The sequence below is a fragment of the Xiphophorus hellerii genome, chromosome 14 (genome assembly GCF_003331165.1).
Source record: "Xiphophorus hellerii strain 12219 chromosome 14, Xiphophorus_hellerii-4.1, whole genome shotgun sequence".
Classification (NCBI taxonomy): Eukaryota; Metazoa; Chordata; class Actinopteri; order Cyprinodontiformes; family Poeciliidae; genus Xiphophorus; species Xiphophorus hellerii.
In genome coordinates this window covers 10257307-10275046 of record NC_045685.1, presented here as the reverse complement: position 1 = coordinate 10275046, position 17740 = coordinate 10257307, and the positions used below count along the sequence as shown (strand labels likewise).

The window sequence follows — 17740 nt, the reverse complement described above, 5'->3', positions numbered from 1 at the left end:
TTCAAAGTACCTTAAAGCCTTTGACCTTGATCTTTATTTAAAACAGAACATAAAAATTTTATCCAGAATGTTCAATTTTGCACATTTAAAAAAAAAATTGTTAATCTATATTTAACTATTCCATCTGATCTAAAAGTAAGGTGTAATGGTTTATTTGAGATTTTGGATTTTGCTTGTCTTCTGTGGTTTTTTTACATTTAAATTTTTTCACAGGTTGTTCAAAAGTCTGGCATTCATACTGCCTTAAACAAATTACAAAGGATGACGGATCTCAGGTGAATATCCACATACGTTTTTTTAGCTTTACCTTCTAAGTCTCCATTTTAACATAAATTATATTTCCCACTTCCCACTCCCAATTTCAGGCAAAAGAACTTTTTAAGTATTCCATAGCTGACTCCTCATCAGATAACAACACATCACCTTCCAAAGAATGTGAAATGTCAGACGATGACCATGCATCTGATATTGACTACATACCAAATTCAGAATCTGCAGAAGCTGATGAAGACTCAGATGTTAGCATCCCTCTTCAGCCCATCAAGTCTAAAGTTGGACAAATTCAAGGAAACCCAACAATACCCGATCTCACTTCATTCTTGCCAGACTCAAGTTCTGTGGTTGAACCTTGCACATCAAATTACTGGCCTCCTTTTCACATAGATGATATGGGTGATGGCACATTCGAAACATTCAGCCCAGCCAAGTCTACCAAAGACTCAAACAATAAACCAAAAAGTCAAAAGGAGCTTCACAAACAGGAATCCTCACAGCATATTTTGAGTGCTAAGAACTACTGCTTTGTATGTGGTAGGCCACAGACCAAAATTTCACGCCATTTAAAAACCCACAAGACACATGCTGAAATTGCTTATGCCTTTTCCCTTCCGGAAGACTCAAAAGAGCGCAATGTTCTTCTAGAAAAAATGAGAAACAAGGGGAACTTCAAACATAACTGTGAGGTTTTACAAAGTGGGAAAGGATCGTTGAAAGTTAAGAGAAAGCCAAAAGCAAAGACTGGAACATTTATACATTGTATGTACTGCCAAGGTATGTACATTCGAAAGGAACTATGGAGACATGTCCAAAGATGCCCCTGTAAGCCACAAAATGAAGATTTGAACCAAGGACATGGAAGAACCAAAGTACTGGGTTTTGCTATGGCTCAAGAGTCTGCATTCTGTCAAGAGATTTCAAGTGGGGTTTGGAAGCTCCTTGGTCCCATGAAGCAGGATGATGTAGCCACAGTTGTGAGAAATGACCTGACCATTATTCAGTTTGCCCAGTCTCTCTACAACAGACATGGACAAGACCCTACTAAGTATGAGTACATCCGACAGAAGCTCCGTGAAATTGGACGTCTGTTAATATGTCTACGGTCTGAATTCTCTATACATAACTTGGAGGAAGCTGTGAAACCTGCTAACTTCCAAAGAGTTGTCCAGGCAGTAAAGATTGTCTGCGGTTTTGATGAAGAAAAGCATTCATACCAAACACCAAGTCTTGCACTAAAACTGGGACATACACTACAGAAAATCAGTGACATTATCCATTGCCGAGCGCTCATGGCAGAAGATGAAGAACTGATTAAGTCAACAGACACTTTCAAAAAGCTGTATACATCCAAGTGGTCTGAGTTAGTGTCACATACTGCCTTGAACACTCTGAGTCATGCCAAATATAATAAGCCATTAACCTTACCATTCACAGAAGATGTTCAGAGTCTTCATAGGTACCTTAAGAAATCTGGAGAAAATGCATTTTCTAACTTGAAAGAAGAGGTCAGCCCCCAGAATTATGCAGAACTTGCAAAAGTTACTCTTGCACAGGTCATTGTGTTCAATCGAAGACGAGCTGGAGAAGTCTCAAAGATGCGTCTCAGAGGTTTCCAGCAGAGAGATGACTCCAAGCTCCATGAAGATGTTGCTGCTGGATTGTCCAAGGTTGAAAAAAGGCTCTGTAGCTACTTCAGTCGTGTTGAAATAATTGGAAAAAGAGGTCGAAAAGTTGCGGTTCTCCTTTCTCCAGATGTGGTGGATGCTCTGACTCTGCTGGTCAGCAAAAGAGAGCAATGTGGTGTTTGCTCCACAAACATCTTTCTTTTTGCCCGACCAAGATCTCAAAGTCACTACAGGGGCCAAGACTGTTTGCGTGTTTATGGAAGCCAATGTGGGGCGAAGCATCCCGAGTTCCTCAGGTCCACGCAACTCAGGAAGCATGTTGCCACATTGTCACAAGTCCTCAATCTCAAAAATAATGAAATTGACCAGGTGGCTGACTTCCTGGGACATGACATTCGTGTCCACAGGGAATTTTATCGCTTACCTGTGCCAACAACACAACTGGCAAAGATTTCTAAGCTTCTTTTGTCCATGGAGAAAGGACACGTATCCACCCTGCAAGGAAAATCCCTTGATGACATCGAAATCGAAGGTTATTGCTGAATTGTTTTTGTGATCTTATTTCCATTAGTAGGACTTGTCTGACATAATCAACATTCGTAAAACTGGTGGATTTAAATAAATGATTATTATTGGAAAATATTACAGTAGGGATTCTCTGTTAGAAAATACTAATAAATACAAAATGTGTTTTAAGCCTCATTTTGGTAATGCTTAGATATAATTGTATGTATGGCACTCATTTGTATTCTAATAATGCCTTTCAGATGAAATAGAACTAAGTGAGGATGAAGAAAAGGAAGATTTAAGTGACTTGGATGACTGCGATTCTGTGGAACCTGAGGAACCCGTGGAAACCGTGGAATCTGTGGAACCTGAGGAACCTGTGGAACCTGTGGAACCTGTGGAACCTGAGCAAAGCAAGAATATTGATGATTTGTGTATGTTACTTGAATCCAAAGATGCTATAACTTTTTGTCTATCTGTTTTTTGTTTTTTAAACTTTTGTTGTTTGTCTTAGTGGGAGCAGTGTCATCGACAGCAGAGGAAACTGTCCCTCCTGTTGAAGGCAAGTCAAGTTTCCTTATGAGTCTGTGTTTTGATCCTAGCTACATTTAGTTAAAGCATAATTCTACTGCGCTGACCATATTAACTAGTTCATGCTTAAAGGCCATGCAGTCTAGATGCCCTCAAACTATATGCCATTTGCTTGAGACATGTGCCAACCTAGTGAAGAGTGTTACGACCGGCTCTTTGAGCCATACCAAAGACAGGAAGACACGGAGTTCAACAATAAATAAGCTCTTTATTGAGCACAAGCATGAAATAAAACTAAACTGAAACAACTTGTTTTTTGTCCACATGCCTCCATTTGGGAGATTGCTTTTGTTTCTGCTTGGACATTTCTCATTGTCCTTCTTCTCCACCCAATTTCCAGTAATTTCACATTTTTGAAGCATTGTATTCCAAATTTTTGTCCACTTTCTCAGTTAGTTGATTAGTAGAGAAACTTACAAACATGCTTGGCCAGCAGCCATCTTGAATGTTTTTCATTTTTTGTTTTAATAAACTGTTTTAATCATTTTTCTCTTTACTTTTTTCCCTTCAGAGACTTCCTCTGCTGCACCAAGAAGACAACCAAAAAAACCATGGTCAAGTGCTGAGGTTTCTGCTGTTATGAGGCATTTTAAAGCTCACATAGGTAAAGGAAAACTTGCCACTAAAAATGAGTGCAAACACTGCAAGTTGGTGGAAGGTCCTGTGCTGGCTCAAAGAACAGCACAAAATATCAGGGACTTTGTGAGAAACCGTGGAATAACTGCTATGAGGCAGGCACAAAAGAAAAGGCTCTAGATTTTATGTGAAGTAATCATTTGTTCAAAAGTGTTCCATTTTGTTCATGCTACTAAAACATTTTTTTTTTTTTGTTGCCTATCAAACAATATTATCTGTAAAGTCCCGTGACTTAGAGGCTGTTTAAATGTATTTGTGTTGATAGGCAGAAAAGCGTTTTCCTAATGGTGAGGCATTTTTCTGTTGTCCAGCATAAAAATTATTCGAAAAGGTGGCAGAATTTTAATTTAACATTCTTTTACTTATTTATTTATATTCAGAATATTTGGCAACAGTCTGCACCCTAAAGCCCTTATTTTACTTTTGTGTACGTTTTGTTGAGGCACTTAAATTAGATTGTTTTTCTTTTGGTAATTTCAATTTGAGGCTTACTTTTATTTTTTAAAGAAAAATAATTGAATTATTTGGTCATATTTACCTAATAAAATATGTTCTGTTAATGCTTTGTGCTGTCAGGTTGTGTATTTATGCTAATCAGCAGGTTTTTAAATATGACGTAGTTGTCCCTTTAAAGTTCTCACAATACTTTGTTTTGTTCTCATAAACCACATTTGCTGATGTCCATATAAGCCACCATGTTGTCAGGCTGCTGAAAGAAAGGCTGTGTAGCTGCTATCTGAAACCTAAAGTGAGCTAAAATTTTTTCAGATTTTTTGCAGTGTTTTAAGCCACCTCCCATTGCTCTAGCTACTTGGGAAAGGGTAGTCCAGCTAAACCACCGTCGGGCCTGTTTGGCGAAAAAGGCAGGCTATACCTTATATACCTGTATGTGTGTGTGTGTGTGTGTGTGTGTGTGGGTGTGTGTGTGTGCATTTTTGTGGCCCATTAGTCCCAGCAGGGGATGGAGACGGAGCCCAACGGAGGGGAACCGAGTGCATTCAGAGTTTGTAATCCAATTCTGAAGGCTGTCTTTCAGAAACGAAGCGGTGTGTGCGGGTTTACCAGTCTGAGTGGGGCACGAGAAGGAGCTGAGAGTAGATCTTTAATGTGCAAAGCAAAGCAGGGGAGAGGTCGGATTACGTCCCTCGTCTCTCCTCCCATAATGCTCGTCTGCTTTCTAAGTCCGTGACTGCGGCTCTCTGGGGTGGTTTGCTCTGCGGACAGTTGGGACGGCCGCTTCATTTCGCCGCCCAAACAGGGAGCTCTGAGGCGCTCTGCTCAATAACTCAATAACCCGGCCCTTTCATTCGCGTCTCAGGTTTCTCAGTTGAACTCTTCGGGGTCTTGAACGACCAAAAACAAATGGCTCAGAAGACAAAAAGATTTTTTTTAAAAAAAGAAAGCATACACTAGTTGAAAACACTTGATTAGCGTCAGGTACACGAGGCTAGCTTTCCGTTGCCCTGAAAATTGCACAAATTGGAATAAGGAGGATAAATTTGTTTGCTTTGATAAAAACTAAACGTTTTTGTTTTAGGATGATGTGGGTTTTTAGCCGCACAAAAATGGGTTGTGGGTTTTTTTCCCGCAAATTGAAATGGAAACACTTTTTTTTGGCTCTTATTTGTAGACACTGACAGGTGTCGGACGAAGTGCAGCCGACTCTCACTGCATCGCACAGTTCACCACAAGTTGAGTTTGACATTTAAAAATGTTGAATCCACGGCTCTTTTGGGAAATCACCATCTGCAATTTGTCCGAAATGCTGCATAATCAGCTGTGGAAAAAATGAAGAGCACGCTGCACTGAACCCCATTGAAAACCTCTTGGTTTTTCCACCAAATACTGATTTCTGAACTCTTCCCGAGTTAAGACAAGTATTGGTGTTTCAAAAATGAACATGAACTTGTTTTCTTTGCATTATTTGAGGTCTGAAAGCACTGCATCTTTTGTTTTTGTTGTTATTTCGACCATTTCTCACTTTCTTCAAATAAATACTAAATTTTTGCTTGTGATTTCAGAGACATGTTGTCAATAGTTCATGAAATGTTCATTTTACTCAAACCTAAATGTGAAATTAGAGAAACTAAGTGGTCTCTTGTTTTTTTTTTCCAGAGCTTTATATGTAGCCACTCCCAGGCATAAGGGGCTTGTCGCTCCAGCGCCTGACTGACGTCTCCTCTGATGATGGATGATGAGCGCCACCGCCACGACGGAAATCCATGAATTTTAATGACTTATAGCGTGATCAAGGTTACTCACGTGCGATTTTCATTTCAATTTCTTATTTAATGGATACACTGCCATTGCAAAATCGTGTTTTATTGACATTAGCAGAATATTGAAAAAGTTTTGTGTACATTGCAAATTGGAAATGCAGCTGTTAGGAAAATTATCCTCCTGTTCATTTACTCATGAGTTTATTTTACAAGTTATGTTTTCATATTATTCTTTTTATGTTATTCTTCTTTTTATATTTACTTAACTTCTCTTTCTTTTGTAGTATGTTATTAACTTTGTTTAGGATGTTTGCTTGGAAGCTAAAAACGTTAAACATTCATGTGTTATTAGTTCCATCTGTAACTGATTAGTTGTGGTCAGCCACATGCCCTTATAAGGGCATGTCCATAGGAGGTTTCAGAATGTAAAGACGGTTGGTCAATTCTCTGTGTGACTGTGTGAAGAGAAGCCCAACCTCCTTTTTCTATACAATAAAGAGAAATGCAAAGAAAGAACTGGCAGAATTGAGTCCAGACAGTGTTTGACAGCGATTCGTCGCGTCTGTTCTCAATTCTCCTATTCTGCAGAAAAGAAATCAAAAGAAACCTAATCTCTGTCTCTGGCTGATTCTTTGCAGGTTATGACAAAATAAACCTATCAGCAGCTACTTTCACTAGAAAGGTGATCTGGTAGGTAAAGTGGAACTTGTACGTTTTCATCAACATTAAGGAGTCGTCAGCTTAAAACAAGCTCTGATCTCGCTGAAAAGTTTCTTCTAGTTTTGTCTGTTTCAATTGTACTAAGATATTTGCAGCAGAAACTAGATCAAAAACACTTTTGTGTTTTTGCATTCTTCAACAGGTTCTTTAACATGATTACCGTTTACTTAGCTCAAATTTATATCTCTATAAATCTTGACCAAAATCCCTGTTCCTGCTCGAGAACAGCATCCCCACAGCATGATGCTGCCACTACTTTGTTGATGTTTAAACCTTGACATTGAACTTTATCTCTGAACTGCTTGCTGCGTTCCTTCTTTTAAAATACTTTTTTAATGGCGTTTGTTCATTAAATGAAATCATGATGTGAAGAGTATTCTATAAATAGTCGCTCTTGTGAGACATTTCACGATAACTCAAGATCTACTGGTTATTCGTCTCTTCGTATCTTCCCGCTCCATAAGTAAACAAGAGCTCAGGCTGAAATTGGTCGGATCCCTGTTGCTCCGTTTTGCAAAACACACACATTCTGTCCGCGGATCTCCACAGATCCTCTTTCCTCCAAGTGAAATCAATTCTGAGATTTGCTTTGGCTGTTAAAAAAATTGTCTGGATTGCAGGAGACAAAGCAGAGCTCTGATACCAGGGGGGGTTTTGATGCGGAGAAAAGCGAAGTAAGACTCGAGTCTTTTGAATGATGCATGGAGGGAAGCTTAAGGCTGCTGCATTATTGAATCGAGGTGGCAGAGAAGGATGAACTCTGCTCCACAGAAAGACACAGTCCCCTGCTGGCGCAGCTTCTTCCTCTGCTGTGTCAAAATTGGAGGTTTGGGGGGGGGAAATTTACAGGGAGAAAGAAAGAAAAGCATTGCGTTCCACACATTGAAGCCTGCAGAGACCTTTTCAGGATTTTAATTCCCATCATTCTTTATTCCCCCCCCCCCGCCTCCCTTAAGTTTGTCAGCTCCTTTTGCAGCAGAAGCTAAATCTGTGTTTTGTGGAGACAAACGTGCTGCCTGTGAAAAAGAAAAAAAAAACTGGAGTGAGAGAGAGAGAGAGAGAGACAGCAGATGAAGTGAAGAGTAAAAGTGAAGCCGAGCAGCTGATAATGAGCAGGGAGAGGGATTCCCGCTAAAACCCGGCCCGGTCCCTGCAGACCTCTCAGAGAACCGAGCGCTGCAGCAGCTATTTTCTTTGACGAGTCTGGGAAACTGGAGACGCTCCTCCACTGCTGAGTGACTGAGAGGTTTCAGCCGCTTGGGGACAAAGACGTACGTTACATGAAAATATGCCAGACACCAACATACGCTATATAAACGCTGCGTATCAGTGTGTCACTGCTGCTCCGGTTGTCAGCAGGTCTTTTTGCTAAATGTGTCTGTAGTCAGAGTGAGAGGTCCTGTCAGCCGCCCCCTCATTATGTTGAAAGGAAGAAAAGCCAAAGGTTAGAGTTAAACTGTGGGAGTCAATTTCAGTGCATATCATCTATTGTGCTTTTAATTTATGTGTAAAGTTACAATCACAAGAGGCAAAATATGCAGAAATTGAGGTACAAAAAAACCCTTTGTAAGTCAGAGACGCCACACCTCCTTCTGCATCTTTCCAGGCTTCATAATTTGTTGGTTTAACTTCTTATTAGCACTACAGTACGTATGTGGTACACAGTACCTTGTACAGAGTAGCATAGTTATGTTGCATGTTATTGTTTACATCAAGAAATTTCCCTGCAGGACAGAAAGACGATTCTGTTGCGCCACAGCGAAGGGACAAATAACGCAGAACAATGGTTGAGGAGCAGCTCAGAACCTCTCGTATTCTTCTTCTTTTCCTGCTGCGTTGGCTGTGGTACGTACACAGACTTGTTGCCGTAGCAACTGACTGACAGCAACTCTGACCTCTAGAGAATAGAGGGCCACTGAAATATCTGTTTCGAACCTAATTTGACCTCGAGTCTGAGGTATTTATGGTCAACCTGATAAAATAATGACCTAAATCTTTTTTTTTTTTTTTTTTTTGGCAAAAGTATTTTTCTTTTATGCCTAAAACATCTTTTGGAAAGGAGGTGGTGATTTTTTGTTTAATTTTTAATCACTATTAGCAATAGTTAAATGACTTAGGCTATTATTTTAGTATATGATTTGAGAACGTCAGTGCAAAATTTAGCAGAAGCTGCGCTTGCTCCTGGAAATGTACAGAGATTCTGGATTCATACAGTATCATGAAGGCTTCTTTAACTTTTAATGATGTTTGGAGTGTAAGACATGACTCGTTAAACAGAAGAACCTGCAGGGCCCATTAAAGAGACGGTGAGCCAGCTGACCGGGTGAAGCCTAATGCTCCAAGTGTCTGTTCAGTCGCAGAGTTTTGTGTAACGCTCTCTCTGTATGCGGCACCACAAAAACTGGATGCAGCCTGGCTCTGTGGACAAACAGGAACAATAATCCTCCCGGTCAGATGGTGGCCAGCAAGACAAAACAAAGAAAACGGCGACTCGCATCAACAGCAGAAGAAGAATCGCAACAACAACAAGGACACAGCCGTATTCAATAAATTGGAAAATGCATTCCTGTTGAAAACTTCGGATGACTTTTTGAGTCTGGTGAAATATTCGTAATCAGCTGTAAGCAGAAAATCAACGTAAATAAATGCTTGGAAACGTCTCTCTGTGTGACATGCATGGTGCGTTGCACTTAATGAACTGAGCTACTGTTCAGTGATATTCTGATTTAGTGAGTGTGACTGGACAAGCCTTTACGAGGCGCAGTGAGGAGAGCGGACGGTCCATCAAACCAACAAACATTCATCCTCTGAGAGGCTGCAGCTGAAACTGCACATGTGATTCGTTCAGTTCAGAAAAAAAACAGCACAATTAGGGGTGTGTGCTTGTCAGCAAGACCCATATATACACACACCGAGGTATCTCAAGGTCTCAAAGAATGCAATGGGCTTGCATCACTTTTCTAGTCAGTGTGTGTCCTCTGCATAGATTACTGCCCGTCTCCCTGGAACAGGATGCATGCAGCATGCCGCTCGCATGAAAGAGACTGATGCTGCTGTGTTTCTGCGTCTGCTTGGTGACGCAATTGGCAGCACTGTTGCTTTGCAGAACGAAGGTTCTGGGTTCAAATCCCGTTCTTATGGGTTCTCTTCAGTTCAAAAACGTCACTGTTAGGGTGATTTATCCCTCTAAATCGTCACATTTGATGGAGAGATGGACGGACGTAAAACATTTCAAACTTTCAGTTTAGTTAATTAGGTTCCAGTTCTGTGTTTGGTTGTTTTGTTTTTGGGGTTTTATGCCATTTCTTTTTTTTTTTTTAAAAAAAAGATAGATTTCTTTTAAATCTATCTCTCTTTTGTCATATCTTTTTGCCCTCAGAAATTAGCCAAACCCCCAAACCTTTCTCTGACGTAAGAACAGAATCAACTTTTTCTCTCTTTTTTTTTTTGTACCTGATGCAATAATACATTAATTTCAGGTGTTGTATTATAATTTGAATTGTTATAAATGTTCCTTAACAGAAATAAATATGTACTCTTGTCTTTGGAAGAGAGGCTGAGCGATATCAGACTTTGTATCATACTTCCATCCCACGGAAACATTAATTCATAATGTAATTTTTTTTTTTTTCAAAATGCAACTCAACGCATGAGCTTATGCTATTGCAATAAAAAAGCCAGTTAATTTTAAGGCTTTTATACATCTTTACTTGGGGAGCCAATAAAGGTGGAGGCTGTCACATGTGCTTTGATTTACATTTGATGATTAGTGGAATCAAAGCCAAGCTGCTTCAAATATCGACGTCCAGAGACTTCAAAAGGGAACGTTGGTCTAATTTCTCATGCTCTTTGTTTCTGTGCTCATCCCCAGCCTCCACGCTTTCAGACGGAGGTTTAAAGGCAGCGAGTGTTAATTCAACACCGTCGGTCGGTCAGTCAGCACGCGGCCGACGCACGCAGACGAAACCAGTCTTTGCTGAACGTATGTAAAAATATGACATGCGCCTTTGCATTTTGGCTTTTTATGAAGTAAAAGGAAATCAATATTCTGCTCACTGCGCTGCTTTCAGATCGACTTTCTGCATACAAACACATCATCCTTTACACCTTTGAATCCGTTTCTGAAAAGCGAAATGATGCATTTCCCTTGAAGGTTTCTCTCATTCTTTCTCTCTCGCTTGGACACCAAGCAGGCAGGATCCATTCGACTGATAACGAAGCGTTAGTTTTATTTTAGATCAGAGCTCTGCCCTGTGTGGGAACAGGGTCAGAGCGCGATGCACTGCAGGGGGGCGGATGAATCTCTTAATCTTGGTAAACAAGGGGGCTGATGGCGGAGGCTTTTAGGTGGATTCAGCCGCCGGAAGCCGCGAACGAGGATCAGGTGCTTCTGATTAGCATTTTATGCCGGTGCAAGAACATTCTCGTATGAATTTATATGTATGAATACATAAACATATCCCACTTTACTTATGTCTCCACCGAATGTGATGAATAATCAGGTCGGGCGCTGAAGCACATGAATCACTTAATAGCATGTAATTTCTCTCCTCTTCCTCCTGCACCTCATCATCTAGAGACGTCAGACTCCTCTCAGCGCTTCAGCCGTCAGAAAATAGTTTCTAGCCATTTAGATGTTAAAAGCAAAACTGCAGTTTACTTTCTTCCGGTTTCTATATAGCAAACAGGCATGAATAGGAGATGATTTAATGACGTAATGTTGTTCTCTCAAAAAGTAAAATCTTAAAATGATAACTTCCCTATATGTACTTTATTGCACATTTGACTTTTTTTTATTATTTCGATTTGCTTTTCTCAAATCTACAGAGAAAACTGGACTTTAGCACTGATCTGGAGATTGAACAATGGTGCAAGGGAAAAAGGGTGTTAGCAGCGCGTCCATGAGCATGATTTACACTGATAAGACCCTCCTCCTGGCTCTGATTGGTTGTTTCTGACTGGGAGCGGAGTATTTCTGCAAATGGCAGTAGGAGCACTGGGTACAGGCAGAGGAGATAAATGTTTTTTCACAGTTTACATCACTTATGATACTGACAGGATATAGTGACAGCTTTAACAAATACGAAAAACATAGATTTTCATTTAAAAGATTACCCACAGCATCTTTAAATCCCATAAATTAATCCCTTAAATGTATGATAATTATAGGTTATCATATGTATGCTATGGAGCAATATCAGTTGCATTGGCAGCGAACATCTTATCTGTACTTATACTGAATTTGAGGGCTTCATAAATTTGCCCTTTAGTTGCCCTTTTTCTTGAAATGTTCTAAAAAAATAAACATGGCATGGGTAAAAAAAAACACACTTTAATTTTTAATTAATAGTTCTCACTTTTAAAATAATTTTACTAATAAAGGTAAAATGGCTAAACTTCTGTGCACAACATCACCAGACAAAACTGTCTTACACGTTAAAACTTTTCACAATTATCTGGCCTAACACCAGCCCCTTTTTTCATTATTTTAAATATTCCAGTAGTTCGTGTACAGCTTGTAGAACAGTGTAAATCACACCAAAAGTCTCACTACACAGCCATTAATATGAAAACCACTAGAAAAGTGAGAACACGTCTTCATGAAAACATCCAAATTGTGTCCAGTTAGTGATTTCCTCACACAGCTGACATTAGCCTAGCCTGGCTAATGTGATTAGGCCAAAATGAAGCCAATGAATGCTTTGTCAAAAAAAAGAAAAACTGAACATATTTCAGCACATGAGCAGCTGTGTGCTTGATTTGTAGCGTCTTTGAGTCCCAGTTCTGCTCCCGTGTGTTAATGAGTCGCCTCAGGTGTTTCTCATTTTCCTCTAATTAGTTCCAATGGTTCTCCGTCCAGCTCTGCTCTGGCCCTGAATTTAAGCTCCTGGATCTCCAGTGTTAGTCACGGGACCTTTCTGTTTTTCCTGTCAGCTACTCTGTTTGTTTCACAAAACCAAGATGGCGGATTAAGCCGGGATTTCCCCGCATATCCTGACTGACTTAAACCTCAACTTTGTTTCACAAAAGCATTAGCGCATACGTTACTATGACGATGCTCCAAACCAGGCTAAGAGAAGAACGTCGTTGTTTTCACAGAAAGCCTTGGGGTTTAGAAAACCGGCTGCTAAAGAAAAGTGTTGTATATCAAGTCAAGGCAAAGGGACTTGGCTCTGTCCATGACTTCATTAGTACAAGAGTGAAATAAGTGAGCAGCCAGTTTCTAAGTCAACAGTATTTACCACTCTGCAAAATGTTCTTATTTAATCTCGACCTGTTGCCAGGTTCTCTTTGGTCCAGACTCGCTCTGTAAATATTGATGAGATGTGTTATATAAACGAGTTATATGAATTAATCTGCTGTCAGATTAATTCAGTTGCAGTCTTGACTTACAGTTCATTTGAGCAAATAATAAGCAACTCCTTGAATGATGTGATTGTGACATTTTTAGTTAAGAATAGTGGTTTTATTAAACATACTAATGCATTGTTTGCTGTCATTCGTCGCTTTTCTGTTATAGCGGCAGTTTTCTTTCATTAGTGTAAAATGCCTCACAATCCCCCCCAAAAAATGCCTTAATTGAAACATGGCAATTTTGAAAAACCTCCTGTTTTTCAATAAAACGTTTTTTTTTTTTTTTTGCGCTAGGAATGGGTGTTTTTTTCCAGCTGTATCAAAACAGATGTATTTCTTAGAACTGCAACACTTTCTCACATGGCGCGAGTCACGTGATCAGCAGCCGGATGCTGCTGATGCTGAAAACCACGAAGAGGAAATAGCAGAAGGATGTCGGGTTTGTTTTTGTTTTGTTTTTTTTTCAGACAATGACTCAAACTCCACCAGAGCTCTGACAGCATCGCACAGCTCATAAAATGTTGTGTGTCATTCAAACGTTTGGAATCCATATTTCTTCAGTAAAATTACCGAGTGCAGTTTCATCAAAACGCCGCCCAAACGCAGACATGGTCGCACCTCCTGACCGTCGTTTGGTCTTCAACAGACAAAACCAGGATGTACTGGTCAAGCCTGGTTTTATTCTCTATTTATTTCTGAATTATGCTTTTGTGAAACAACACCCCTCTGGTTTGCAGTTGAACCTGCTCTGTTAATACTGAATGTTTTGTAAGTATTTTAACTTTTATTGAGTCATGCATGGAAAGATTGGCCTAAATGAAAACCACAGCGTCGTTTGTCAAAGGTTTTGTCAAACACTAAAACAAATGTATGAAATTTTGGTAAACTGAAAGGGTATAAAAACTTTTGAATTTGAGGACTGTACTGAAAAAAAAGTCTCAGATATGTTTCTTGCTCATTATTTTGGCAATTAGCAAACAGTTTGACTTGTTTGCCACTGAAATTATATCTTAATTTCAATGAGAAAAACAAATGTTAAAAAAGCATCTAGTTGAAACTCTGCATCTGTAGATGAAACAAGGAGGCCCACACAACTAGTGCCGAGGCATGACGCGCGATTTGAAAGGTCGAATATATCAGAACTGCCCTCTGTTCCCCATCTGCCTGGTGGGAACATACAAAAAAAAAAAAAAATTATAATCAACTGATGGTTGTTTATCGGTCTGTCCCTCTGGTGAAAATCAAAAATCCTGATCACAGTCCCGACCATCTGCCGTGGATGATCGGAGCTGACAGAAATCTGCCAGAGTTTGGTTTTCCTCTCATCCTGGATTCTCTCATCGCTTCCTCCCCTCATCAGTCGACCTCCTGTCCAGAGCCGTCGTCACTCGGCGCTCGCTCTGCATCCGAGGAGACGGGAACGTGAGTTTGCATTTCTGACTCCGTCAACTATTGTCACAGGATTCACCGCTATGGTAACAAGGAAAGTAAGGCTTGTTGCCCATTAAACTCGGAACGGTTAAAGGACCATATCTAAACATTTAGTTAAAAAATAAAAAAACAGTCAGTCAGTCTGCTGTTCCTTCACTCCAATATATTATCTATTCTACTTCATTTTTATTTTGTTCCCCTTCTATTATTTATTACCTAATAAATCTTTTTGTTCTGTCTTGTTTACTTAGGGCTTCCCATTTCCCTGCGTTAATTTTATTTTACTTTTGAAGCTATTTTGTCATTTCTTTTGCTCCACATTTATATCATTAATATGTAACCAGTCTGCTTGACCTCATTTCCATTTTAGCCTCTAGCGATTTTCGTCTAATAAATAGTCCACTGCATCATGATTCTGCCGGGCTGCCGTCTGTTTTTGGGTCCTAACCGGTCTGAACTCAGAGAATTGTTACCTTAGTCACCTTCAAAAGGTAGAGTTTATAAATTATATGTAAATGATATGGAGAGAGCAAAGAAAAAAAAGGCTTTTGTCAGTGATGGACGGACCTGAGTTGGGTTGTAAGTATCTACATTTACTTGAGTAACGTTTTTGAGGGGGAAACAAAATGCTTTTAGGAGCATTTGTACTACATTGTACTTTTTACTTTTACTGGAGGAAAAAGTATTGCTAATTTCTGAATACTCTACCCATTGTGAGTAACTTCTCTGGATGAAGAACAAGCTTGTTTTGACCAAATATTCTCCAGGCAGTTTTTTGTTTGTTATTGAAAGAAATTGATTTGGATTTTTTTTTTTTTTTTTTTCAGTCGCCTGAGTTCATTTTGTAAATGTACTGTCCCTTATATGAACATTTTCTTTTTTTCATCCTTAAAATATGTGAAAACAATTCCACATAGATTTATATTTTGGTCTATCCGATTATGTAATTTTAAAATATGAAATTATTGATGTTTTGATCAGTTTTTCAGGCACTTCATGGATGGCAGATATTTACGTTTGCTTGAGTAAAAACACGATTTAAGTAGTGCTATTCTCACTCTACCCACTCCTGAGTGGGACCAACCACGAACACATTTACAGACACGCAATAAATATTAAAAACGGCATCAAATTGAAATTACTGGAGACCAAAACCAAGCACGACAACGCTACGAAAAGATGAACAGACTGTAAATCGAGTTCATGTGGAATGTGTGCAACGTTCTACAGTGTTTATAGGCTGTAAGCACATGGAATGCAACATGGTGGATCTGAGCCTGAGGCTGCAGAGGCTTCTCTCTGTGTGTGTCTGTGTCTGTAGACATCTGGTGAGAAGCATTGAACCAGCAGAGGAAACACACCAGTGATTTATAGAGGAGCACATTGTGGAGGAGGTGGTTCTGTGCAGCGAGTCTGTAAAGAACAAGAAGACGAGCAGCACGTCTGCAGAGGAGCGACTGAAAATGTTAAGAAAGGAGTTTCCAAAGACGGAGCGCCAAGGTTTTCCTCACTGTGCTGCTGAGGGGAGCCGTCCTTCCCCAAGCTGGGCCAAGTGGAATAAAGAGCATGTTGCTATCCATCCACCCATTTTCTAACACCCTTGTCCCTAGTGGGGTCGGGAGGTGCTGGTGTTTATCTCCAGCTAACGTTCCGGATGAGAGGCGGGTTCACCCTGGACACATCGCCAGTCTGTCGCAGGGCAACACAGACAGACAACCTCACACCTAGGGAGAATTTAGAGACCAATTAACCTGACAGTCATGTTTTTGGACTGTGGGAGGAAGCCGGAGAACCAGGAGAGAACCCAGCATGCACAGGGAGAACATGCAAACTCCGTGCAGAAAGACCCTGGGCCGGGAATCGAACCCAGGACCTTCTTGCTGTAAGGCAACTGTGCTACCAACTGCAGCCCCCATGTTGCTATCCATGGTGCTGAATAAAGTTTGTTGGCGTGTGTGTGTGTGTGCACGCTCCCCAAAGTGTGTTATATACACACTTGGGCGATCAGAGAGGTTTCTACACTGACCTGGTTAGGCCTATTACAAGAAACAATAAATCAATTAATCGCATGATAAATTAAAATGAGTTCAACAAATTTAATTTGCGTAATTTGTCTTTTGTCTCTCTCTTTTGAAGGACAATTTTGTTTACAAAGACTATTTCTGCTTGTTTATTTAGAATGTGTTTCTTCATTATTATGCCTTTACCATTATATTGCTTGAAAATTGTCTCAAAGTAACGATATTATTGTTTATCGCGATAACTTCTGGGGCAATATATCGTCCGGTAAAATTAGTTGTCGTGACAGAATTAGGTCGGGTTTTGCTGTAATGTGTTTCTGTTGCTAATATGTTTGATGTTTTGTGTATCTTGACAGCGGTATTTTTTCTCACATATTGTTTGATCAAATTCTGACATGGACATGTTGGTCGTTATCATATTGTTTCCAATAGTCGATATAATTTTACTTATGCTTTATGTGTGAATCTACCATGCCATCATTATATAATAATGCTATATAAGTTTATGCAGAAGTGCTGTCAATCGATTTAAAATATGAATCAGATTAATCACTCTAGAGCAGTGATGGATCTCGATCAATTATTATACTATAAAATAATGTTTTACCGTCTCAAACCAAACATTTCAGTTTTCCAGGTTTTTGCAATCAAGAAGGTTTAAAGGAAGTCATGTGGTTTCAAACGTAATTTAGAGATGATGACTCCAAACTGGTTGTGTTTGGGTGCAAGGATAATTCATCATAGCAATAAGTCGGCTGCATTTAATCCAAACTCCCATCTGGTTGTTTTAGGGTTTTTTACACTATAATTTGATGCTAAACACACCAGTCTGACTCTCCTCACTCATTTTTTCATTCATGTTTGCATTGTTGACCGCAGAACAAGACCCTGTAACGCGCTGCTGCGAGGTAACCCTCAGTGGCAGAGAGGCCTTTAGGTCAAGATAGGAAATGCAATTTATCTGATTATGCAATATTAGCACCTTAAAATGTTCAGATTAACGTTGACAGCTCTAATATTTACACACATTTATACTGTAACGTTGTTCACGGGGCATTAACAGATATTTTACACAAAAGTTGACAGTGGAAAGCTTAGAGAAGAACCCTAAAGAGCTTAATCGCAGTGTTCAGTTAGCACATCAAGTTCATGGCAGGAATGCTCGAAAATGATTTCAAATTGTTGGAACTAGCCAATCAAAACGCGTCGCCGTGCTCTTCAAAGTTGCTCAACTTGAAGACCTGCAGCTCCACAGCGCCTGTGACTGACTCATCCACATGATTGTGGATGGAGAGAACTAAACTCATAACCGCAAACTGTCTTTTCATAGAGGGGTCGGGGAAAGCGAGAACAAAATGTA

At 39.8% G+C, this 17740-nt stretch overlaps 1 protein-coding gene across 1 annotated transcript; it reads left to right on the top strand.

Moving 5' to 3' along the window:
• The first annotated feature begins 415 nt into the window (after window positions 1-415).
• Window positions 416-3079, top strand: LOC116732140 (uncharacterized). The gene is made up of 3 exons (XM_032582127.1): window positions 416-2433; window positions 2669-2842; window positions 2923-3079. Exons 1-3 carry the CDS (start codon window positions 441-443, stop codon window positions 3018-3020), a joined length of 2265 nt encoding a protein of 754 aa, XP_032438018.1. The 5' UTR covers window positions 416-440; the 3' UTR covers window positions 3021-3079.
• The last annotated feature ends 14661 nt before the right edge of the window (window positions 3080-17740 follow it).

What these genes read in the sequence shown, in the direction of transcription:
- LOC116732140 (XM_032582127.1), top strand. Translation starts at nt 441, where the DNA reads ATGTCAGACGATGACCATGCATCTGATATTGACTACATACCAAATTCA. An exon ending in TGATGACATCGAAATCGAAG is followed by an intron (nt 2,434 to 2,668) that starts GTTATTGCTGAA and finishes AATGCCTTTCAG; the next exon opens with ATGAAATAGAACTAAGTGAG. An exon ending in CAAGAATATTGATGATTTGT is followed by an intron (nt 2,843 to 2,922) that starts GTATGTTACTTG and finishes TGTTTGTCTTAG; the next exon opens with TGGGAGCAGTGTCATCGACA.